The sequence below is a fragment of the Pseudorca crassidens genome, chromosome 11 (assembly GCF_039906515.1).
Source record: "Pseudorca crassidens isolate mPseCra1 chromosome 11, mPseCra1.hap1, whole genome shotgun sequence".
Classification (NCBI taxonomy): Eukaryota; Metazoa; Chordata; class Mammalia; order Artiodactyla; family Delphinidae; genus Pseudorca; species Pseudorca crassidens.
The window spans coordinates 95164247-95189022 of NC_090306.1; the positions used below are offsets into that span (position 1 = coordinate 95164247).

Here is a 24776-nt window from a genome sequence, read left to right on the forward strand (position 1 = left end):
ATAATAGTCCCCACTTCATAGGGTTGTTGTATAGATGGAATCATGTACAAGGGCTCGGTGCAGAGTAGGTGCTCAGTAAACCTGAGCTACTGGTATAGGAAAATTAATAGGATTAAATTTGGGGCCTTCTGATGGAGTGATTGCGAAAGAGAAGCTCTTTTTTTTTTTTTTTAACTGATATTCTGAATATACACCTTGAGTGGCTGGAGGAATCTTGCCATCAGGGGGGAGAGCCTGCCTGATAATGAATCCAGCACAAAGGAAAGCAGTGCTCAGAGATGGGGAAAGAAGGACTTAATCCTGATGAAATCACTTAAGTTCCTTGATCCAGCTGTTCCTGAAGATCTACCCCTGGACTATTCAGGAACATAACCAAGTCTTTGTTTTTTCTTCCTTGTTTTCTTAAGTTACTTTGAGTTGGGTTTCTATCATTTGCAACAAAAAGAGTATTAATGAGTAGCCATCTGTCCATCCGTCCATCCATCCATCCAACCATCCACAAGTCCTAGCTGTGTGGGCTTAGACACGTCACTTTCTGCAAGACTCAGTTTCTGCACCTGTAAGAGTTTCAGCACCTACCTTATGGGTGGTTTCAAGGATGAATGGGCAACCCACGGGCCAAAGGCCAAGGAGGGGCTCAGTAAATTTCCCTTCCATTTCATCTTTTCTGTCTGTACCCTGCCCCATCCCCGTGCAGGTGTGCCTGGAATGCCAAGGCAGGAGGCACACCCCACCAGGCCTGGTTCCTCTCAAGCAGCAGAATCTGATTGGTACAGCCTTTATTGATTCTCCATCATTTTCCAGAAGAATGGTGTCCTTCAAGGGCCACAAGGGACGGGGGTAGTAAAAATAACATAAACAAACTGAACAGAAAGGCAGGAGGGCAGCAAGTGGGGCTGAGATCGGGTGTTTGGGGCAGAGAAGGACAAGACCTGGGCAGTCAGAGCCTCTTAGCTTTCAGCCACCAGAGCAGTGAATTCTGCAAAAGAAAATGACAGAGGTGAGTCAGAGGTGGTCCGTGCAGCAGAGACTGGCCAGGACCTGACTGCGGCCCCCTCACCCCACACTGGTGTTTTCTCTTGATTCTCGAATCTGCTGCAGAAGGGAAAGCTGAAGTGATGGAGCAAGGGAGCGTGGGGATGAATGAATGAATGAATGAGATGGGAAATGATGAGCCTACCATATCTTTCGCTTCACGATGCCATGTCACCCACAAATTATTAGTAATAATAACTATAATAATAGTGGTGATGATAGTTTTCTGAAGGTTAATCATGTCAGTTCCTTTTCTAAGTACTTCATATACAATGTCTTATTTGACTCTGACAATAATCCCATATTGTACATTTTATCATTATTCCCCTTCCACAAATGAGGAAACTGAGGCTCAGAGTCCAGCAATGTCTACGACGTCACACAACTAGTAAGAAGCAGAGCCAGGCTTCAGACCCGGGTGTGTCTGACTTCGGACCCTGAGCTCTTTCATAGCCACTTGTCTTAGCCCATGAGGGTCACCAGCGGGATCTAAGAAGATATAGAGTCCCCTTGCCTTGAACTTTCTGACTTAGAAGGTCCGGGGAAAGGGATCTGGTGAGCAGCCAGGAACCACTGTGTGTTCCTCCTCATCTGGGGGACGGAGCCAGACCCTGGAGCCCGTGACCTCAGCTCAGAGGGGTGACCGCATCCAGGTACTCAGAATGAGCTGGGCTCTGTCTCCTCATTAATCTTTGCAAACACTCAGGGATCTGGGACTGATTGTCCCCATTTTACAGAGGGGAAAACTGAGGCCCAGGGAGGAGAAGTGACTTTTCAGAGTGTCCAGGTTGTAAGTGGCTGAGGATTCAAGCTCTGGGGTCCAGGCCCCTCTATGTGGGCTCGCCTGCAAGCCACAGTGGCCCTCCCCCATCTCTCCAGCAGTGTCCATCTGCTCTGCTTAGCCTTAATATTAATTAAGGAGGTCAGAGACTGGTGTCAGCACCAGGGGTTGATCAGATGTCCCTCTATTGAATCCAACTCCACAAAAATGAACAAAGGGATGTCCCAACCAGGTGAGGGGAGACACAGGGGAGCCAGAGTTGGTCCTGCACCCCAGGAGCTTCTGGAAGAAGATGATATCAGGAAATGCTCTGTGCTGCTGGCCTTTTCTCTGAATCTCAAGCACGCCGATGGCATTCGCACCCCAGGATATTTGCACCTGCTGTTCTCACTGCCTGGTACACTTTCCAGGCTGTCTCACAGCCAGCTCCTTCTCACTTACCTCGTCTCAGCTTAAACGTCACCCCTCAAGGGGCCTTCTCTGACCACTCTGGCACAAGCAGTGACCCACCCCTACTGCGACCCTCTTTGCTTTCATCATTATTTATTATATTCCCAGCACTCACCACTCTCGAAACACTTCTGAGTATATTCTTGCTTATTCGCTTGCTGTCTGCCTCCCCCATTGGACCCTAAGGCTGCAGCCCCCACTTTGTTCCCTTCATCCCACCTCCTGGCTCCACAGCTGACACCGAGGGGACCACATGTGTTTGTGAAAAGACGGGAGAGGCACAGAGACTTCCCATTCACAGGAGAAGAGGTGCCTTCTATTTAAGGGATCAGCAAAACCTTCAGAGGAAGGGTAGCTTCTGATACAGGCCTGTAAGAAGATGCAGGATTCCCATAGGAGAAAGCAGATGGAGGGGTCAAGGCTCAGAGGGCGGGATGCAATGGGGTGTATTTAGGAAAGACCCAATAGCCGTGCTGGGCTGGCCTCCTGTGTGATAAGACGAGCTCAGCTAAAGAGGCCTGGGCCCCCGAATCTGGCTCTTCCCTTGACAGGCTGTGTGACCTCAGACAAGGCGCCTAGCCTCTCTGAGCCTCACTAGCATCGTAAAAGGAAGGAAAGTCGGCTTTGCTTCTTCTTTTTTTTTTTTTTTTGCGGTACGCAGGCCTCTCACTGTTGTGGGCTCTCCCGTTGTGGAGCACAGGCTCCGGACGCGCAGGCTCAGCGGCCATGGCTCACGGGCCCAGCCGCTCCGCGGCATGTGGGATCTTCCCGGACCGGGGCACGAACCCGTGTCCCCTGCATGGGCAGGTGGACTCTCAACCACTGCACCACCAGGGAAGCCCGGCTTTGCTTCTTGATCCAGAGACAGTCAGAAGAGAAGTGCTGGTGCACAGGAGGCCTCAGCCCGCATTGGGAACCCCTCTGCACCCCCTTCCATGTCCTCTCAACTGCGGGGCCCTCGTGTGCTGGTTAGAAGGGGTGTTGCTCACTAGCCAGGTCTTCGGAGACCTTTATTTGGAAGATTTATTTTAGGAGAGTCTTCTCTGTTGTTTTCTCTCCAGGGGACAAGAGAGGACAGAAGGAGCTTGCCACCCTCTCCTGGAGATGCCAGGTCCCCAGTCTGCCAAACACTGGGGGGCGTCAGGTAAGTCACCATCGCCTCTGGAAACGCAGTGTTGTGATGTGGGGACAGCGCAGGTGGGGATCAAGAGCTAGGCTTCGAGGCCCAGCCTGGCCCTGTTTGCTGGGAAAGGTCCCCCTCTGGGCATCTGCTCCCCCATCTGCCCGTGCAGTGAAGGAAGGGGGCGGTAACAATTCCTAGTGAGAGACAAACGAAAAACTGAATGTGCAGAGTCATGTACCAAAATGTTCACTGCAGCTCTATTTACAATAGCCAGGACATGGAAGCAACCTAAGTGTCCATCATCGGATGAATGGATAAAGAAGATGTGGCACATATATACAATGGAATATTACTCAGCCATAAAAGGAAACAAAATTGAGATCTTTGTAGTGAGGTGGATGGACCTAGAGTCTGTCATACAGAGTGAAGTAAGTCAGAAAGAGAAAAACAAATACCGTATGCTAACACGTATACATGGAATCTAAGAAAAAAAAAAAAAAAGGTCATGGGGGCTTCCCTGATGGTGCAGTGGTTGAGAGTCCGCCTGCCGATGCAGGGGACACGGGTTCGTGCCCCGGTCCGGGAAGATCCCACATGCCGCGGAGCGGCTGGGCCCGTGAGCCATGGCCGCTGAGCCTGCGCGTCCGGAGCCTGTGCTCCACGACGGGAGAGGCCACAACAGTGAGAGGCCCGCGTACCGCAAAAAAAAAAAAAAAAAAAAAAAAAAAAGGTCATGAAGAACCTAGGGGTAAGACGGGAATAAAGACACAGACCTACTAGAGAATGGACTTGAGGATACGGGGAGGGTGAAGGGTAAGCTGTGACAAAGTGAGAGAGTGGCATGGACATATATACACTACCAAACGTGAAATAGATAGCTAGTGGGAAGCAGCCGCATAGCACAAGGAGATCAGCTCGGTGCTTTGTGACCACCTAGAGGGGTGGGATAGGGAGGGTGGGAGGGAGGGAGATGCAAGAAGGAAGAGATATGGGAACATATGTATATGTATAACTGATTCACTTTGTTCTAAAGCAGAAACTAACACACCATTGTAAAGCAATTATACTCCAATAAAGATGTTAAAAAAAAAAAAAAAAAGGCCACAAGAGGTATCTGGGGCTCCCCTGAGGTACGTCCCACCCTCCCCAGGCTTAGTATGAAGCACATATTGTAAGAACCTCCCAGTGTAATTTCTTCAATGCACGTGGTTATGTAAAACGTTAGCATTAGGAGATACCGGGCGAGGGGAATATGGAACTCGCTGTACTATTGTTAGACCTCGTCAACAGAGCTAGAAGTATTTAAAAATTACAAAGTGAAAAAACAAAAACCACCCAAACCAACACGTGCTATCGTAATGGAAATGACCTGCCACTGACCCCCGCCAGGTGGAGGGCTCCTCACCTTTCTGGGCTTTGACCCGGGAAGTGGACACCACTCTCTCCTGTCCCCAAGTAGTCCCTGAGGCCAGGAAAGGCAGGTGGCCTGGATGTAGGGGCCTGGGTATCGACTCAAGGTGGGAGAGGGGAAGGGTTCTCCTGCCGGCCCTGAGAACCCTCGGAATCACTGGCTGAACCATCACAGTGTCAGGAGTGCAACCCGAACACGAAACATTAAGAATGCCTCTCACGGGCCAGTGTCAAGGCATCCACTTTCTCAGCCACGAGCTCCTCCGATCCTACGGCACCTTGCTAAGCCAGGTGGTTCTTCTGAGATGTCTTTCATCGGTAGTACTTTGATTAGTATTGCCGATTTTTATAGAATTAACAAATTCTTCAAGAATCACTTCCTCCATGGGAGAGACGCTTTTGTCTGCGTTTTACAGATCGGGAAACAGGCCCAAGAATCAAGTAGCGTGACCAAGATCACACAGTGGACGTGATTCAAACTTCCCTCTTTGCCCTGGAGGTTTCCGACCTACCTTGACCTAGGTCTAGAGTGACACAGGAGCCAGCTCAAATGTCACCACCCCCATGAAGGCCATATTAGCCGTTTTTTATTACTTCGTGGTACTTAGCACTCTCTGAGAATGATCTTATTAATGTACGTACTTAACTTTTTGTCAGTTTCCCCCTACCAGGACATAAACTCCAGGAGGGCAGGGGGCGCTGTCCATCTTGTTCACCACTGTCCTAGCAATAGAACACACCTGGCCCCCAGCAGGTGCCCATAAAAAAAATGTCAAATGGGTGGACAGATGGGTGGATAGATGGATGGACAGATGGAGGAATGGATGGCATGGCTCAGGAGTCTTCCTCAGGGTTCATAAAGTACCGACTTACTGCATATAATTCAGCCCCTGGAGGTGAGCGGGATGGTTCCCATTCTATAGATGGGGAAGTGGAGGCCTGGAGAGGTCAAGTGGCAGGGTCACGCGGAAAAGAAGGGGCAGGGGCAGGAGTCGGCCTGAGGTCCCATGAACACCCCCTACATCAAGGTGGAGAGGCCGTTCCTGATGGGGCTAGCATCCCAGATCGGGTGGAAGCAAGAACTCTCTCCAGCTTTAACCTGCCATTTGATCTGGAAAACTGGCCAGAGCCAGTAAAGCCTGTCCTTGGGCACTGAGTTGCTCTGTCCTGGGATCAAGGAGACATGAGTCCATCCACCAACACCGGCTCATGGAGTGATTGGCAAGAGGGGAAGTTGGTCCTTACCGTTTCCTGACTTCCATCTACCTGCCCCCTCCCCCCAACCCTCACCCTAGAAGTTTCGGGTTCTCGGCTACTCCTTAGCAAAGAACCTGACCATCACCTTCACACCGGATGGCATTTGGGGCAGTCAGCATGAAGGGGACCAAGGGACACCAACCAAGGGACTCTCCAGCGGTGGAAGGTCAGACATTTGGGAGCCTGACTATGGGAGAGGTTTTGGACCTGTGGGGTTTTCAAAAGCCTCTAAAAACAGACCCCTGGGATCCACCGTGAAGCAGCCAGGTGTCACAGTGGCACATGCCCTGGCTTTTTGAAGAGAACACAGGATTCTAATTTTGTCCACCCAGAACCTGGAGCAGGGCACTTTGGAGACAAATTGAAGGCAGGAGTCACCTCTTTTGTACCTTTTGTACACCTCTTGGGGCAGAGCTCAGGAACCAGCCAATTAACTAATGCCCTCCTATCAAAAAAAGTCTCCTCTAAAACATCTAGGTCTCTCCTGAGAGAAAAACAAACGAGCAAACATACAAAGACCCTGCAGAGTCTAGGTCAAGTGATTTAGCGGCTGGATGTGGGACGGAGAATGGGCATCAGAGGATGGGGCTCTGGTTTTGCTTCTGCTCTTCACTCGTGTCCCTGGACAAGACACCTCACACTTCCACGTCTCTGTTTCCTTATCTGTGCAGCCTCGGGTCTAGAAGATGCCTTTCTAGCTCTCCTCCGGAGTTTGGAGCAAGGGAGCTGGGAGTCAACCCTCAACTCCCATTTCTTGCTTCTGTGACCTGGGACTAGATACTTCACCCCACTGTGCCTGTTTCCTCAACTGTAAAGTGGGCCTCCTTGGGTTTTGCAGAGGAACCAGCACTAAATCCCTTGTCGCCGGCCTGACCCATAGCCAGCGTGCAGCGTTTGGTGGCTGTTATCATCAAGATGCTCCTTTAGCTCCAGCCACTTGATTTATTTTTAACATCTTTACTGACGTTTAATTGCTTTACAATGGTTTGTTAGTTTCTGCTTTATAACAAAGTGAATCAGCTACACATATACATACATCCCCATATCTCCTACCTCTTGCGTCTCCCTCCCACCCTCCCTATGCCACCCCTCCAGGCGGTCACAAAGCACCGAGCTGATCTCCCTGTGCTATGCGGCTGCTTCCCACTAGCTATCTATTTTACATTCGGTAGTGTATATATGTCCATGCCACTCTCTCACTTCATCCCAGCTTCCCCTTCCCCCTCCCCGTGTCCTCAAGCCCATTCTCTACATCTGTGTCTTTATTCCTGTCCTGCCCCTAGGTTCTTCGGAATTTTTTTCTTTTTTTTTTTAGATTCCATATATATGTGTTAGCATATGGTATTTGTTTTTCTCTTTCTGACTTACTTCACTCTGTATGACAGACTCTAGGTCCATCCACCTCACTACCAATAACTCAATTTCGTTTCTTTTTATGGCTGAGTAATATTCCATAGTATGTATGTGCCACATCTTCTTTACCCATTCATCTGTCGATGGACACTTAGGTTGCTTCCATGTCCTGGCTATTGTAAATAGTGCTGCAATGAACACTGTGGTACCTGACTCATTTTGAATTATGGTTTTCTCAGGGTATGTGCCCAGGTGTGGGATTGCTGCTCCAGCCACTTTAAAACCAAGTCCATGAAACGCCTGGCTGCTTCCCGGCACAGGGGGAGGACGCCCCCAATGGCACTGTAACCTTTATTTCTTGGCCTTGTTGTTGCCATCCCCCACCATTTCCCATCCTGCCTGGTACCTGCCGACGACGTTCCAGTAATCCTGGAGTTGGATCTGAATCTTGTTCCATCACTTTCTGGCTGGGTGGCCTTAGGTCACCACCTGACCTCTCTGAGCTTCAATTTTCTCTTGTGTAAAATGGGTATGATAACGTCGACGTGCACAGCTACTGAGAAGACCAGATGAGAAAATACAGAAAGATGCCTGGCACACAGGAGACGGCTTATAAATGTTAGCTCCTTGGATCTCCTCAGCACCACTGGCACAGGCTGGAACTTTGAAATAATAACACCAATAGCCACAAAAATCCCAAAACGAAGACAGGAAGATGTAAACAGACAGAGGACACGGGACGCCCAAAGAGCAAGTTTCTGACACTGTCTATCCCATCCGAGTTAGGATTCCATCCCTAACATGCCTGTCCACGGACACTCAGTCTCTGCCCCTCAGTTTCTGCGTCTGTAAAATGGGGACGATGAGAGTATCTCCTCATACGGCAACAGTGAGGACCACATGAGGTACAGTGGTGCCTGGCACACAGAGGGAGCGCAGTTCAATCAAGTCTTAAGTTGAGGTGTGGGGGAGAGTGTTCCTGGGTAGACGGGGGCGGGATCCAGAGTCCTTCCTCCTATAAAAATGCAGGCACACCTCTACCTTTGCCAAGGAAGCCTCACGTGAGGCCCCTGGGGCCAGCTCGCTGGTATCTTCATCATCCAATCAGGAGACAAGGGGTGGGGCTGGGGATGGGGTGCAGTTGGCAAAGGGTCAGAGGATGGGCGGACTCACTCCTCTCCTTTCCCTTAAGATACTGAAATTAGCCTAATGAGGTCTGTCCCTGTTCCGGGCGCTGTGGGAATTGGACAAAATTAGAAGCTATTGACAGGTGAGAGCATGGCCGCTGATAGCCCGAGGTGAAAATGAGATGAACTTTGAGTCAGCTCCTGGAAGACTCTCTCCTCCCCTCCTTCGTGATGACCAAGGTGAAGAGGACCGGCCCCCGGTTTATCACCTCACTTCGAAATAGCTCCCAGGCTGCGTTTCTTATAATTTGGTCTTGCAAACAAGGATCACTTTCCCACCCCAGAGGACGGGGAGGCCAGGTCATTTGGGGTCTAGCCGGACGGCCGCAAGGAGCCGGTAAACAGTCCTGGGGGCACACTCTGTGCCAGGCACCACCCTGTGAGCTGTCCCATTTCGTCCTCGCCAGCTCCCTTATCCCCATTTTACTTACAGGGAAACTGAGGCCGAGAGTCACTCAGCCAGGAAGATTGTGACTCGGGCCTGGCTCGTGGCAGGATGTGTCTCTTTCTCAGGGCTTGGAGTTGAACAGCCCTGGGTTCTTGAATCAAGCTGTAACCTCCAGAGGCAGGAGAGGGATAAATGGAGAAGGAAAGTCTTCTTTCTGCCCTCACTGCTGCTCCTTTTCTCAGGAGGGCAGTTATATAAGGAGGGCTGCTTTCCCTCCTTTGGCTAAATCTTATCTAGTGCAGCATAAGGTCGGGAGCTAGGGGGAGTCCACACGGGAATAAGAACGAGCATCCTGCTAAGCACAGAAACCATTTATACCTCGAATGTCCCAGCTCAGCCTGGTGGAGGGAGTGGTAGACTCAGGAGACCTATAGGTTCCATCTGGCCAAGGGCTCGCTGGTGACTTTGGCACGTCACATCTGCTGGGCCTCACTTTCCACGTCTCTCACTGGGGACCACAGCCTCTGTCCCCCAGACCATGTTGGGCTGGGATGAGGATGTAACGAAATAGGGCAAAACACTGCATGACTTGGGGCTCTGCCATCAGGGCTGCGGGCTGGCCCCGATGTGCATATCCTGCCTTGCTTGGAAATCAAACCCCATAGGGGCTGGAGGGCTGGAATTACAGGGAGGCAGGCATGACTCTCCTTTTGTCCCTCTCAGTTTCTTCCCATCTTAGACTCCATTTCATTTCCTTTGAGAGTGGGTATTCCACTACTTCCAAAGGGTTTTGAGGTAGCTTACAAGAGAAAGCACGCAAAACAAGAGGAAAGGAACTGTTTCCAGAACACTCACAGTTCTTGCGACAACCTTTGAAGGTGGTTATTTTTAACCCTGCTTTGGGATGAGGACGTCCAGAGAGAGGAGAAGCCTTGGCCATTCACACTGCTGGTAGCAGCACTCTACAGGTTGTATTTTCTGCCTGACTTCAGGAGTTTCAGCCCGAGGGCTTACTCCCTCCCTCCTGCCTCCCATGTTAAATATGCTACTTAAGGATAAAAGAGAACAGATTTTTGCCAGAAGGAAGCAGAAAAAGCAAATGCCTTCAGGCATGCAGAAACGACTGCAAGGGTCAGGCAATCATTATGACTAAATTTTCCAGCCACGGAAACAAAAGCAAACCACGGGCTCTTGAGTTGGAACAGGCTTGAAGCACAGGAAACGGGATCTGCCACTGGGATCAGGTTTCAGGGAAACTAACTAGGATTGCATGACTGCATGTGTATATGCGGGGTATGCAGTTCCTGCCGACAGCATGGCGGGGCAGAGAATGTCGAGGTTTGAAGCAGCGCCCCAATGCTGAGTAGCTGTGTGATCCTGGGCAAGTCACCCCACTTCCCTGAGCCTCAGTTTCCTTGCCTGTACAGTGAGGGCATGTCTTGTGATGCTTTTGTGAGGACGGAAGGAAATGCCACACGGATGGTGCCCGCTGTTCCCAGCAGCCTGCACGGTCCATGCGGGCAGGTATTGGGTACGGAGAAGCCAGGCTGGGGACACGTGCAGGGTGGCAGAGGGTCCTGCCTGGACCTCTGAGTCTCAATTTTGGCTCTGCTACTGAGTGACCCTGGGCACGTTCCTTAACCGCTCAGTGCCTCAGTTTCCTCAACTACAAACCGGAAGAGCGATGGCATCTGTTTTCTAGGATAATTATAAGGCAGTGGTTCTCAGAGTGTCATCCCCAGACCATGAGCACCACGTGGGAACTTTGTAGAAATGCAAACGCTTGGGCCCCACCCCGGACTTAAGGAATCAGAAGCTCTGGGGACGGGGCCCAGCCATCTGTGCCGTGAAAAGCCGTCCGTGATTCTGATGCCAAGTGCTGTTGGAGACCCGCCGTGGGGAAGGGCAGGTACTTGAGAGAGAACCTGCCACTTACTAGTCTCGCCTGTTACCAATCGCTGGGTCTGGGGTCACCTTCCACCTTTGATCACCTTCTCCCTCCTTCTCTGCTTTAAATCCCCCCTTTACCAGCTCTACACCAGGCTTCCAAGGGTGGCCATCGAGAATCAATCGACCACATCTATAAAAGCCTTTGAGCTTCCTGGAAGTAGTTGCCCAGAAGTGGGAAAGCAAAGGGGTATTATTAAAACTTTGTCTTTCTACCCACTCCCATCAACCTGTGATCCTACAAGACCTGGTAAATATCACTCACCTTCAGAAGGGCAAACAGCTAGAGACGGAGGCAGTATCCCTGGTTCTAGAATCCCCTAGCACCTGCAAGCCCCAGCCCAAGTGGGTCTCCACCCTTAGCCTGTGGACCTCTCCCTATACACCATACTTCCTCATCATTGCATCCCCAGAACTGGACACATTCATTCATCAAACTTTTCTTGTGCCCCTACTATGTGCCAGGCCCTATTCTAGGTGCTGGGGTCAGAGCTGAACAAAACAAAGTTCCTGCCCTTGTGGACATGACATCCAACCCAGTGGGAGAGAGAGAAGCAAGCAATAAGTCAGTAAATAAAATCGTCTCCGGTAGATGCTCTTTGACTTTGAATGAATGGATGAATGAATGAAGCAGGCGGCACAGGGCATGTGCTTTGGATCTGGACAGACCTGAACTCAGATCTTGACCTTGTTTCTTCCTAGGCAAACTCTTAGCCTCTCTGAGACTCAGTGTCCTTATCTATAAAATGGGGATAGTAATAGTATCCTCAAAGAAGTTGGGAAGACTAAATGAGTAAAATGCTAAGCACAGTGCCTGGCACACAGAGGACTCCATGAAGTTAGATGTCATTGCTGTCGTTATTCAAGGTCACATAGCTGAGCCTAGATGCCAACCTGGTCCCCTGTCTAGAGGTGTATGCACTGGGGCACCTGGAGAGTCCCAGGGCTGGAAGGGACCCTAGTGATCAGCCAGTGACCTGACCCCTGATTTTAAAGGGGCACCTGAAGGTCAGAGAAGTTCTGTGACTCGTCCCAAGTCCTACCGGGAGTTGAAGGCATCCTCCAGCTGGTGGACAGGGCTCAGCCTCTTTGGCCTTTAGAGGGAGTGGGCAGCAAAGCAGAGGGTCTAAAATAGAAAATTCTGGGCCCACGAAGGGCTCTTCTTCCCATCCCGCTGTTTATTAGGCACCATCACACCCATCCTTCCTGTCACCCTCCGGATAAAGGACTGTGTTTGGGGGCGGAAGCGGGGAGGGGAACTGTCTGCATCTCCCCACCTCAGAAGCACGAGGTGTGGGCCCCCCTGCCTCGGGTGATCTGTTCTCATTGCCCATGTCATCTCTTGCCCCCCTGTTTTGTTCTGCCCTGATTTCCAGACTTTCACCAGGTTGGCCTGAGCCTGGACTGTGCTGGCAGACAGACCTGGGTTCGAATCCATGTCACCTTGGGCACTGGAGCTGCTCTTTCTGCATCTGCATCTGTGTCCTCTGTCATCCTAAGGTCAGATGAGGTGACATGTGTGCAGAGTCCAGCATCGGGCCGGGCGCACGTTACTCACCCTGGTAATAATTCTCTCTCCCCTCCCACCTTCAGCAAACCAACCTTCTTGCCCCTTTCTAAACATGCCCTAAACTTCCCAGCCTTAGTGCCTTTGTTGATTGATACCAAGGCCTCGCCTGGACCTCGCTCCACTTGCCCTCCTGGCCTGTGGCAGCCCTGCCCGTGGTCTCCAGATCCGCACAAGTGCCCACTGTCTCCCGCTCTGAAGAGCTCGTCTGCACCTCCTGGCCTCTGCCTGGTATTACTGTGTGTTTGTGTATAAATCATAGAGCTGTAAACATCGTGCAGGTAGAATAGAAATAGTGTTGCAGCCGCTATTTACTGAGCATTTACTGTGCGCTGGGCACTGCACTCAACACTGCCATACATCGTGTCACGAAATCCTCACAAAATCCCAGTGAGCTCTGTGTTGCGTTGTGATGCCCCGTTTATAGATGAGGGCTTTACAGTCGGGGCTCAGGGGCCCCCGGCCAAGAAGTGGTGCCTCTGAGGGTTGGGTCTCGTTCCACTTTGCGTCCCCCACTGCCCAGCACAGGGTTGCTACTCAGTAGCAACAGTAAAGATCTGTTGGGTCTGATGGAAGAGTTGAGTTAGTGCTTTAAGATCTGAGTTGGGCAGTTAGGGAGGCAGGGAAGCAGGCCAGGATCTGACCTGGTTTTCCTTCACCGTGTAGGTCGCTTCTGAGCTGTAGCATAGTGGCTGCAAATAAAAAAGGAAGGGAGGTCCAAAGGCCTGAGCTGGGGTCACGGGGGGAACCGAGCTCGGGGTGGAACTGTCCGATAAGTGACTTAGTGAGGATGGGGGTGTGGGAGAGACACGCCTCTCACTGGAATCACCTAGACCAGCCACCCTTTTCCCTCCAGCGCCCTCTGCTCCACCTCCTTTAAAACCACCTCCCTCTTTCCCAGCCACAAGAAGGGCAGCTGGCATCAGAAGGTCAGGCGGCTCATTGCATCTAACCTTTCTAGAGTTTCTCCGTTCTCATTTCTGGCATAAAAATTTAATAAACGATGCCCACGTTCAGATTCCTTGTACATTTCCCAAGGCAGTTCTGTGTCTGCAGCCGCTTAATTTTCACAACGAGCCCAAGCAGGTCTTACGATAAAACTGTGCACCCCGTTTGTCAGACACTGGAACCTAGGTGTGGAGAGGTGATGGTCAAGGTCACAGCTGGTGAAGAGCAGGGAGCGAGCAGAGCATAGGGGCTGGACTTCACACTCAAGCTACAGGTGTTTATTAAATGCCTGCTTTGGGTTGGGTATGGGCTAGACACTGGGGCTACAAGCATGAATACAGCCTAGCCCCTGTTAAAAAAGTAGTTAACAAACATGTATACAGCAATTCTTCCGTGCCACTGTTCTACACACGTCACACATTAACAAATGTCATCCTCTGACAATCCTATAAGAGCAATCGTTATCCTCAGTTCAGAGACGAGAAAACGGAGGCCCAGAGTAGTTACTTGAATCGCCCCAAGTCACACAGCTAGCAAGTGGCTGGGCTGGGATTTGAACCCAGACAGCACGGGCCCAGAGGCCGAGCACCTACACATAGTTTTCTCTTAAATCGGCAGAAAGGATCATCACGAGGTCCAGCACTGGTATGGCATAGAATATTGGACAGAGATATTCAGAATTGGTTCTAAATCCCCATGCCCCCACGTATGTCCTAGCTCTTTGAACAGGCCAAGCACCTTCAACCTCACTTTGCCCATCTGCAAAATGGATATGATTCCCAAGGATGTTGTGATGCTAAGAAAGATAATGATGCTGGGATGTGAATGCTGGTTAGATCTGAATGGAGAAGGATGTGGGATGGTGGACCGCCAGCCCCTCGTCTGTTCTGAAAGCAAAGCTTGAAAAGCAAGGTCAGGCCAGATGTTCCTTTTCCTAATTCCCAGCTCATCCCTGGCCGGCTGTTTTTTCCTGGCTCTCGTGCAATTCTGAAATGGTATATTTGGGTGAAGCCGAAACAGGTTTTGAGGCTAAGTTACAGGACACCCAGGACAAGATGCTGAGGAGGATAGGAGATAACGAATTTCCATCCCTGGAATCTGAGAATGTGAGAGTCAGTAGGTCCTGGGGGATCAGTTGGCCTCATTTCCTTGGGTTACAGATGGGAGACTGAGACCCAGAGCAGGAGAGAGACTGCCCAAAGTCATATAGCTAGTTTGGGCAAAGCTGGGACCAAAACTCAGGCAAAAGTACAGACAAAGTTCAGGAAAAATCCCAAATTCTCCTGGATTCCTTACACAGCAAGGAGAAAAAAAAAAAGAATCTATTCCTTTTGGATTATTCAAATCTAGAAAACAATATACCAGTTTTTTCTTTGCCTGGCTTACATGAGAGAGCTCTCAGACCTAACGGATTGGCTTTTTTCTTCTAATCTTGGGGAGTGGGGGACGCTCTCCCCTTCCCATGGTGGAGGGACATAGCTCTGAGCTTTTAGCATCCAAACATCCTGAGATCCACCGCGTGCCCAGGCCATGGCTACTCACCATCGACCCCAATCTTGTCATCCCCATCCTTGTCTCCAGCAGCCAGCAGTATTTTGACTTCCTTAGCAGATAGGTCTCTGGCATCTGGGGAGAAGGCTTTCAGAATGGATCTGGAGGAGGAAAGGGAGAAAGTGGGGAGGGAGTCAGGCCAGGGTCGCCTTGCAGGAGCACCGTGTGGGTGGTGGGCTGGCGTCTGCACAGGGGAAGCAGGCGGCCGGGACGGGGGGCGAGCAGCGAGCAGCCAGCACGCGTGCGGTTGTGCTGGGCCGGGTAGCCCCGCCACGGCTAGGCTTCGCGGGTAGGCGCGCAGGGAAGGACAGGCTGTCCTCTGCGAAGGGTTGCCCTCACTTCAGCCAGGGCACCTACATTTGTTTAGTTATTCAGGCAGCACAATAAACACAAAAGTGTCTTCTCTGTGCCACGGTCATGCTGGAAATGGGGGGCACAGAGATGATCTTAGGAAGCCACCTGAAAAAACAGGGAGGAGGCCGTGTCCTCTGGGAGAGACCACACAGTGTGATGGATGCAATGATGGGAAAGTGGAGAGCGGTGCTTGAAGGATGCATCCATTCACCTGGGGGTGAGGGGAAGAGTCAGGAAGGCTTCCTGGAGAAGGTGATGCCTGGAGGATAGGTAGAAGTCAGCATCTGTGTGTGCGCGTGCGTGTGTGTGCACATTGGGCATGGGAGGGTGGAGGAGAAGGTTCTAGACAAAGGTTCCCCTTGTGGGATGGTTTCGGGGAGAGACAGGATGGATGTGGAAGTCCCTGCTTGAAAAGCTCCTCTCCACACACTCTCCCTTCTCTTACTGACAAAATTCGAGGCAGTCTTGGCCAGAGTGTTACATAAAGCACAGCAGGGTTGGCAGACGTGGGCCAGGTGGCCAAGAGGGTGATGGTGGGAGGTTTTTTGGGGGATGTCATCTTGCATTTTCCTAGTCATAACCTTCTCTGTCTTGCTCCTAGGACTCCTGAACCCCCAAAGCTGGTTCTGCATCCCTGACTTGCCCAGAAACTGTTCTAGCTGCTGGTACAGAAGGGTAGGGGTCTGCAGGATGGTAGAAGTTGCCTTTTAGAGGAATGAAAGTCAATGAAATTACTCAAGGGAGCGCTCTCTGCCTTGCCTATGGTGCTAGGCAACGAGAAAGCTGCCTCTTGGTCTGTATTCAATTATTACGTAGCATCATTCCATTAGCAATATTAAGTGGCTATAATTTAATCTCATTAGTTGCACTTTCTGCTGAGGATTTTATTTTCTGGAAGCAACAGCGATCAGGCAGGGATGGTTATTTTCTGTGAAGGGTGCAGAGGGACGGGCAGCTGGACAGGAACTCCAAAGCAAGAGCCCCAGCCCCCAGCCCCTCTCCCAGAGCCACAGGCTGGGCAGCCCCTGCAGGCCTCAGTTTACCCCAGTTCCTCCTCCTCGATGAAGCCGCTCTCATCTTTATCCAGGATGTGGAATATCTTCTTCACGTCATCTGGGCTCTTTTTCTTCAGTCCGACCATTTGGAAGAATTTTTTGTGGTCGAAGGAGTCGACAGCTGTTGGGGGGTGGAGAGAGGAGGTGAAAATGAGGACAGACAAGGGGCCTGGGGAAGGGTGGGAGAATGTGGGTGTCACAGCACTTTGATCGCCTCCGCAGGGCCAGTCCTGTGGGATGGCAGAGGCACACCTCCACGGGAGGGCTGAGGGAGCCCAGGCCAGGCGAGGGGGCTTGGCCCAAGGTCGCACAGTGGCAGAGGTGGCCTTGCACCCAGATCACCCTGGCTCTCCAACCGGACCCCACCCTCCACTGTACCCTTCACTAATGGCGGGGGTAGCATTTGAAGGCAGAGGGGCTTCCTGGTTTCCATGAAGCCTTTTGGGTGGCGGCTGAGTCGGGGTGGGCAGGGGAATTGGAGGCAGTGGGAACATGCTGTGTGTATGCTGCAGGGGAGAAGGGAGGGTCGACCTTTTTCTTGGTCATAGATTGTGTCACCAGAAAATCAACACAGAGAGGACAAGTTTCTCTCAAGGTCACACAGTGGGAGAGGGAAGGGGACGACCCAGAAGTCCCGGCTTTGCTGCAGAAATCCATTCTGGTGGGAATGGGGACGGGTGTTGGAAGGCTCCCCAAGAATTCCCAGTTAGGTTTCTTCTCCGAGGGAGCAAGATGGGTCAAGGAGAAGTGGGGGGGCTATCGCAGGGCCCTGGGAGGGTGGCTTCCCAGAGTTTCTTCATGCCCAGGGGAGGGGTTGCCAAGAGAAAGGAAATGGGAGCCCTCTTCCCATTTTCTATGTCCCGAGCTCCTTTTTAAGGACACCTGAGAAAAGAAACTTTAGACCAAGTAACTTATGTGTGTGTGTGGGACGGGGGTGGCGGGATATGGGCGATCCCGCGAAAACTCACTGTTCCCTCCCTGGGCTGGAGGGGAGGAAAGCTGCTCTGTCCACCTCAGACACTAGATGGGGAGGGGTGGCGTCGCAAGGGACAAGATCCGGAGGTGAGCCCCGTGCTAATTCCTCTGCTGCCCTGCCAGGTAACCTTGGGCAAGTTTCTAGCCCTCTCCCTGCCTCAGTTTCCCCATCTGGGTGACAGGAGGGAGAAGGAAGGTAAGCAGCTAAGCGCTCAAGTCCAGGGCAGCTCAGAGACATGAGACTGCCGGCTCCCCTCCCTCCGTGCCTGAGGAGGCTGGAAGTTGCAAGCGCGGAGGATGCTTCTCGCAGGGCTGAGCAGAGCGGAGCGCCAGCTACGGGAAGGTCACCTCGCTCCCTCGCAGATCCGTTGCGGGGGGCTGAGCTCTGAGCCCCGGAGAAGGGGCTTAGACATTCAGGGAGCCAGGAAAGAGGCCTGTCTGGAAAGCGGTCGCGTGGAGAGAAGCATGCGCACCTATAGTCCCCTCCAAGTGCCTTTCAAAGGAAGCCCCGAGCGCCCACAGGACCCAGAGATGCAGCTTTCCACCCCTCTCTTCGCCCTTGGTCCGGGACCCGGGTCCTCGCAGCGTGGCCACCCGGCCTTTGGCGCCCGAGAGTTTCGGTTGTCCGGCAGGGCGCACGGCCTCCCCGCCCGTTCCCTGTGCCAAGTCCGGCCCGGGCAGAGTTTGGGAAATGCCGTGGACCCCGCTCCACGCTCCACCAGCGCCCCGCGGGATGCGTGGGCAGAGAAGCGCTGAGGAAGACTGGCCGTCCGCGGGAAGCACGGGGTGCAGGGGCCAGGGTGCTGGATGCGGGGAGAGGGGTGCGGAGGGGAGCGCGCTGCTCACCGGTAAAGGCACCCACTGCCTTCATGATGTCCTCAGCGTTGAGAAAGTCTGTCATCGACATCCTGCAACTGTTTGAGCTGGCAGAGCAAGTGCGAAAAGATTAAAAAGTGCTTTTCTCATCGTTTCTGCTCATATGACCTGCGCTGCAGTGCCGCGCGCCGGGCGCACGCCCGCCGGCCTGGCGCAGAGCCAGGGGGCGCGGGGCTCTGCGCGCAGCCAGAGCAGCTCAGTCCAGCCGCGCCGCCGAGCTGCGCGGTCCGGGCCGGCGGGCTGGCGAGCCATCGCGCTGCCGCTGCCGTCCCGCCCCGCCGGGGGGCCTTGGGATCTCAGGGGCTGCGACCAGGGCGCCAGGGGAAGGGGCAACCTCTGGAATTTACCGGGCGCCCGAGTCCCCAGCCGGGTCTGGAGGGTTCTCCTGCCGTCAAGGGCACGCAGAAGGCGCCGGCCTGGTGCGGCGCAGGGTCTCGGGTCAGCGCACCTCCGAGGATGTCCCGCCGCTTCCGGGAGGATACCGAGGGTGTAGGAGGTCTACACCCTCCTGGGCCCCTTGGCCCTGCTCCCATTCTCTCTCCACTCCTACCTCAGCCTCCACTCTGTCTCTCCTGGATGCAAATTTATGCTGCAAAATCTGAACGCTGAGGTCTGGAAACCTGACCCACTGGACGGGGTGGCACGGATAGGCCGGTGCTGCTAGGGCCCTCAGCGGGTGCCCCATCCTACATCTGGCCAGGGGAGCACACACGGAAACCAAATTTTTTTTTTCCGTAGTCTGACTTTTCAAAGAACCCTTCTCAGATCCCCACTAACTACTTGCTTTCCTGGTCCCCTGAGCCAAGGAGAGTATAGTGCGGGTCCAGACTCCTGCCCCCATGAACCAACGTGGGTGGGGGGTGGGGGGGAGGGAGAGGCTACTTGGAGTCTCTACACCCTCCCCCGACTTGGAGACCAGAAGGCCTATGCCTGGGGAGAGGGTGGCCCCCTCAGACTACACTTTCTAGACAACCGAAGCAGGTTTTATGTCCTGAACTTCGTCTCTGGGAAATGTGGCACTTCCTAATCTTTATGCCGCCAGAGACCAATTGCATTCTTTCCCACGGTCTCCAAAGGATTCAGGCTGCAACCAGCTGTCTTGAAAGTGTGCAGAGCACTGGACAGGGAGTCAGGAGGCCTGGGTTCTAGATCTGGGGCTGCGCTAAGTCCCCATGTGACCTGGGGTTGTGACCTGCCCCATCTCTGGGCCTCAGTCTCCCTCTGCTGTGTTGATGGTATGGGAGGTCCCTTGTGGCGGGATCTTGAGACTCCAACTTAAGGTGTGGGCAGGTGTGGGTGGGCTGAGATGGGGGTCCTTGATGGGGGCGCTGGGGAGAGCAGCCCAGCTGCCGTGTAGCTCAGGTTCCCTCGCACTCGCTGCTGTCAACACTGTCTCCCTCAGCTCGACCCTGGACGGCTGCCCTTCCTGGAAACCTTAGGTTGCTGCTGGCTCCAGCTGGCCCCCTCCCTGTGAGTCAGCTCCCTCAGGTGACAGCCCACCAGCTGGCTTCCAAGGCGCCGAGACTGCAGCTCCCAACCTGATCTCTTACAGTGTGAGGCCTTCCACGGACCCCTCAGCTGCCCCTGCTGCCCCTGCCCCAGGCTGGGCTGTTAACTTGGAGATGCTGGGCTTCTGTGCTATCATTTCAACCCCCAGGCTCAGCTCACTCCAGGGACCTAGTTGGAGAATCTGCTTCCCCAGCGGAAGGATCCTTATGCTATGCTAGTGGGGAAACTGAGGCCAGAGAGAGTCAGTGAATGGCCTAAAAACACATAGCAAGGCAGTGGCTCAGAGAGGCCCGGATGTACTAACTTCAAGTTCAGTGCCCCCCTCCATGGAGCTCCTCCTGTGCTCAGGACCCAGCCTAGTCAAGTCCCACATGTCTGAGCCAGAGACCGGCTCCTGCAGAGTCCCCAGACACTGACCCCTGTGGCAGAGACTGGAACAGCAACAGAGGCCCCATCCTTCTCCCTCCTTCCTCCATCTCTCCCTGCTGCAGAAGCTTCCTATCAACTTGACACCCTCTCTGGGCTGAAGTCCACCCAGACAGAACATCAGATGATGCCATCAGGTCAGCCCATCAGCCCTCCTACCCCTTCCTCCTGCCTCCTCTGCCCAGGCAGGGGCCTCCTCACCTGAACCCACAGATGTCTGCCTCCACCCCTCTCGTTCTATAGGTGGGGAACCCGAGACTTAGCCAGGGGGAGGGATTTGCTTCGGGTCACACCAGGAGTTAGGATGGAGACCCCAGGATCCGTACTCTCAGCCCTAGACTCCACAGCTGCCCGCCTCACAACATCCACCCCCACCCCAGCCTGTGTTACTGGGGGAAGGGGACGTGTGGCTGTCCCTTCCAGCTGGCCTCCTCCCTGCTGCATACCTCCATCCCCCGCAACCCCAGTAGCTGCCACTCACCTCGGGTGGCGGTGGAGGGCTGGAACCTGCGCTGAAGGGCTGGTCCAGTGGGAGGTCCCATCAGGAAGTGAGCCTAGTGGTAGGACGGCCACCTATATAAGCTTCTGCTCCGGCTATTTTGGGACGTGGTACTCCCCTCTGCCCCCGGCCCCCTCCCCTTCCGGTGTCAGGTACTCCCCAGCCACGGTGCTGGGTGTCTGTATCACATTCGCCCTCCCTGGGCCCCTCGAGCCAGGCCTATTAATAACCCTTGGTCCCTGACTCCCTCCAGCACCCAAAATTGAGGCTCAGGCAGGGCTCTCCTCTTCCACGAAGGCTTCTGTGACCACTCGAGATGGCAGTAACATCTCCAGCCTCCAAAAGCCTACAAGGAAAGGAAGAGAGAAAGCAAGCAGAAGGATGGAACAGGAATTGTCTTCCATGCACGGGGCTGGGCTAGGTTCCTATTCCTACACCATCTTCTAACTACAGCCTTGCAGTGCAGGCCTGGTCCCTCTTTCGTGGGTGAGGAAACAGAGATGTTAGGGGTTCCGTGATTGACTACTCAAAGATATGGACCCGGAGCTGCGAGTGGACCCAGCATTTTCCTAAGATGACCTAGTGCCTCCCAGAAACACATGGTCTGCATGTTCTCTAACAAATTCCTTCCTCTCTTTGCATCTCACTCTCTCCACCTGTAAAATGAGCTCAAACAGGGGTAAACTTGGCTCTATGGATGGACTGCGGGACTAAGAACCGTCTGAAACTATATTCCCAAAGTCACGTGCAAGAGCTCTTTTGTGAAGAGAATGGCCACAGCTTTCATGACACTGGGTCTCTGGGCTGATCTGTCTTGGATTGGAGATGACCATCCAAGGGGTGTGTTTTGGAGAGCGTGAGGGAATGAATGAATTTAACACATATTTACTGAGTATCTACTATGAACACCGTGAAAACTTCCTCTTCTCGTCCCCAGCCTTAAAAAGAATCTTCAGGGCTTCCCTGGTGGTGCGATGGTTGAGAGTCCACCTGCCGATGCAGGGGACACGGGTTCGTGCCCCGGTCCGGGAGGGTCCCACGTGCCGCGGAGCGGCTGGGCCCGTGAGCCATGGCCGCTGAGCCTGCGCGTCCAGAGCCTGTTGCTCCGCAACGGGAGAGGCCACAACAGTGAGAGGCCCGCGTAGCGCAAAAAAAAAAAAAAAAAAAAAAAAAAGAATCTCCAGGCACTGACGTTGTCAGTAGGGCAGTCTAGTTCCTGACAGTGACATTAGGAGGCCCAGCCTCCACGCAGAGGTGGATTGGGAGGGAAGCTGCCCCGGTCCTCCATTGGCCACTGATTGACTCCAAGGATGGAAGGAGCAGGGAGGGGACTGGACGGGGAAGCCAGTGCTGGACCGGATGTGTAGGACTAGGGATCTGGACTAAGATGGTGGTAGTGGCATCAGGGAGGGCTGTAGAGATAGGGTAGCATCTCTGAGGAGACTCTCCCAGACTTGGGGGCTGTGATTAACAAGATGGACAAGACCAAGCTGACTCTAAGTTTTCAACCTGGGGTTCATTGGAGAATGGCGGCACTGCTTTTGAAGGTGGTAAGTCTGGGGAGGAAGTGGTGTCAAGCTGGGGGGATGATACATGACAGATGAGAGTCCTAGGATGTTAGGGCTGGGAGAACCTCTGTAATGATCTACTACAACCTTCTCATGTTATAGGTGGAGAAACCAAGACCAAGGTGACAGACCCACATCACACAGAGAGTAGTGAACCAGCCAGAACCTTGTGCTGGGTTTGGGACGCCTGGAGGACATTCTGGTGGACGTGCCCAGGAGCTCTGACCTCTGGAGAGAGGTCGGGCTGGACACAGAGCTTTGGTGGTCATCAGGGAGGTCAAGTCACAGGCACAGCTGAGCTCTGGGGGGCGGGAATGCAGCATCTGATGAGCCCTAGAGGAAGATCCCTGGCTAGGATCTGGGGAGATAATCACACTCATTTGTTGAGTACTATGCGGTACACACTGCATCATGCTTTTGTCCTTGTAACGCTCCTTACAAGGTAGGCACTGCCTTCAGGATTTTACTAATGAGGGAACAAGGCTCAGAGAGGTTAGGTGACTTGCCTAAGGTCACAGAGCAGAAAGAAAAATTCTATGCCAAAAAAAGGCAAAAGGGGTATTTATTGACTCATGTGACTGATAAGGCCAGGAAGGCTCAGGTATGGCTTGATCCAGACCTCGGCTGCCACGAGAATGCCGTTTCTCTCTATTTCTCAGCATTGTCTTGTGCTGCACTGGCCACCTTCTCAGACTGGCTGTCCCCTGAGGATTACAGCACTGCCCTCCGCTGCAGTGCTATAAACTTTCAGGTCCAAGTCCTGTGGGGAAAAGGGAGTCCAGTGCCCTAAGATCTTGATCAAAATTCCCAGAGTTGAGTTTCACTGGCTGTGATTAGCTTGGTTTGGTCATATACCACCCCTAAACTGGTCACTATCAATTACAAGGATTGCACAGACCTGGGCTGCAAGGCGCCTTCAAGGCGCCACACCATAGGAACTGTGTGGGGAGGAGGTAAGGGATTCTGGGTGGTCAGAGCCATGAACTATTCACTGAGCTAGTCTCTGGGGTCGGGGGATGCCCAAGCATGCCAGGCACTAAGGAGGTTTATGCCCTAAGTCCTTGGTGAGTTTGATGACAGAATACATCCGAACTTCTCAAGAATGAGTCACTCTGGGGCCCAAAGTGGCCTTTCTGAACTTGAAATCTCCAACCCCATCCTGATCCTTATGAGGCCTGACAGGCAGCTACTCCCACCCCCTTGGGCCTCTACTTAAAGGCAGCAGCAGTGCCCAGTGGAATTTTCTTCTAGCTTCAGGGTTTCTTACTCTGAACAGTGATGAGGTGGGCTGGGTAGATAGATGGATGTCACATCCCCACCCTGACCTCGCCTCTTCCATCCCCTTGGTCCCCAAACTGTGTCTGGCCTTCAGCTGAACACTTCCATGTATATATTACTGAAATCGATCCCATTATCTTCTTTTTATAGATGAAAAAGCTTAAGTTCAGAGAGGTCAAGTCACTTGCTCAAGGTCACACAGCATGCAGAGACCAGAGCCTGGTGTGTCTGCCTCTACCCCTGTCCAGTGTTCTTCCTAAAGCCCGCTCTGGCCTCCCAGTTGGTGGAGGGAAAGAGGCCAGTGTGTGTGGGTCAGCAGTCTCCTAGCTGCCATCTGCCAGGAGACGAGCATTCAGCTTTTAGCTTCGCTGGTGATATTTCATTAGCTCACACTATTTCCACGTGCTGTGGCTGGGAACAGGATACAGAGTTCCTCACGTCCAGGGCCCTGGCAGGCTGGGTGGAGGCTGCAGGATCTAATGATATTTATGAGGTCAGCCCTGTGAGATGATGTGTATTAACTCGAAGGAATCTTGGCCCCATTCCTGAGAGCCAGATCTTGAGCGTGTGGCCTTGTTTCCCCTCCCGCCTTTCACCTGTTTTTAAGTACAATTTCACCACTGAGAAAGAGGCCACGGGGTAGAGAGTCCCAAAGGTGCTAAAGGCATGCAGATAGACAGCCCTGGGTCCCTGCCACTTACCCACTGTGTGACCTTGAGCCAGTCGCTTCGCCTCTCTGGGCCTCAGTTTCTTCATCTGTAAAATGGAGCTGAAGAGGAAGCTGTGTTGAATACTAAATGAGACCCTCTCTGAGTAAGGGCTTTGGAGGATGCAGAAATGATAATCAGGGTCGTTATCATTGTGAGGAATTTACCCTTCACCCAGTCCTTCCACTGAGAGGACCCTAGAGTGGCTTTGTGAATGGAAACACGGGGAACCAGGGAGTGCCAACCCTGGCTTTCCCAGGATGGTCTCTGAGGCTGGACTCAGTGTCCTTGCTGGGGAAGTCAGGAGCTACCGACAAGGGAGAAGGAAAGGTGGAGGATGTGAAAAGTGCAAGGGGCTGAGAGCGGGTTCTGAGAGCCAGGGTGATCCTAGATGGAGCTAGGACTCTGACAAGTAAGCCAGGGTTGGGGGTCTGTAAACCCAGGTGATTAGGGCTCTTGGCCACCTGAGTTTGTGTCCCTCCCTTGAAAATTCCGTCCCATCTCAGTGGTGCTCAGAGAAAATCAGGAAAGG

The 24776-nt window shown here is 52.9% G+C and overlaps 1 protein-coding gene and 1 long non-coding RNA gene across 5 annotated transcripts in view; one reads left to right on the forward strand and one right to left on the reverse strand.

Annotated features, from left to right (window-relative positions):
- Window positions 1–24776, forward strand: part of LOC137202416 (uncharacterized) — a 49670-nt gene that overhangs the window by 18204 nt on the left and 6690 nt on the right. For all 4 annotated transcript variants that reach the window (XR_010932603.1, XR_010932604.1, XR_010932605.1 and 1 more), the window contains exon 2: window positions 3328–3410. This is a non-coding gene — a long non-coding RNA (uncharacterized lncRNA). The remainder of the gene's footprint in view (window positions 1–3327; window positions 3411–24776) is intronic.
- Window positions 763–18627, reverse strand: PVALB (parvalbumin). The gene is made up of 5 exons (XM_067697944.1): window positions 18605–18627; window positions 18228–18304; window positions 16395–16527; window positions 14989–15098; window positions 763–979 (listed from the first exon to the last, which is right to left on the reverse strand). The coding sequence occupies exons 2-5, from the start codon at window positions 18286–18288 to the stop codon at window positions 951–953; spliced, it is 333 nt and encodes a 110-aa protein (XP_067554045.1). The 5' UTR covers window positions 18289–18304; window positions 18605–18627; the 3' UTR covers window positions 763–950.

Coding starts and splice junctions, on each gene's coding strand:
- PVALB (XM_067697944.1), bottom strand. CDS start 18,288: ATGTCGATGACAGACTTTCTCAACGCTGAGGACATCATGAAGGCAGTG. Junction 15,099..16,394: donor ATCGAGGAGGAGGAACTGGG/GTAAACTGAGGC, acceptor TTCCTCCTCCAG/ATCCATTCTGAAAGCCTTCT. Junction 980..14,988: donor TGACAAGATTGGGGTCGATG/GTGAGTAGCCAT, acceptor TTTCTTTTGCAG/AATTCACTGCTCTGGTGGCT.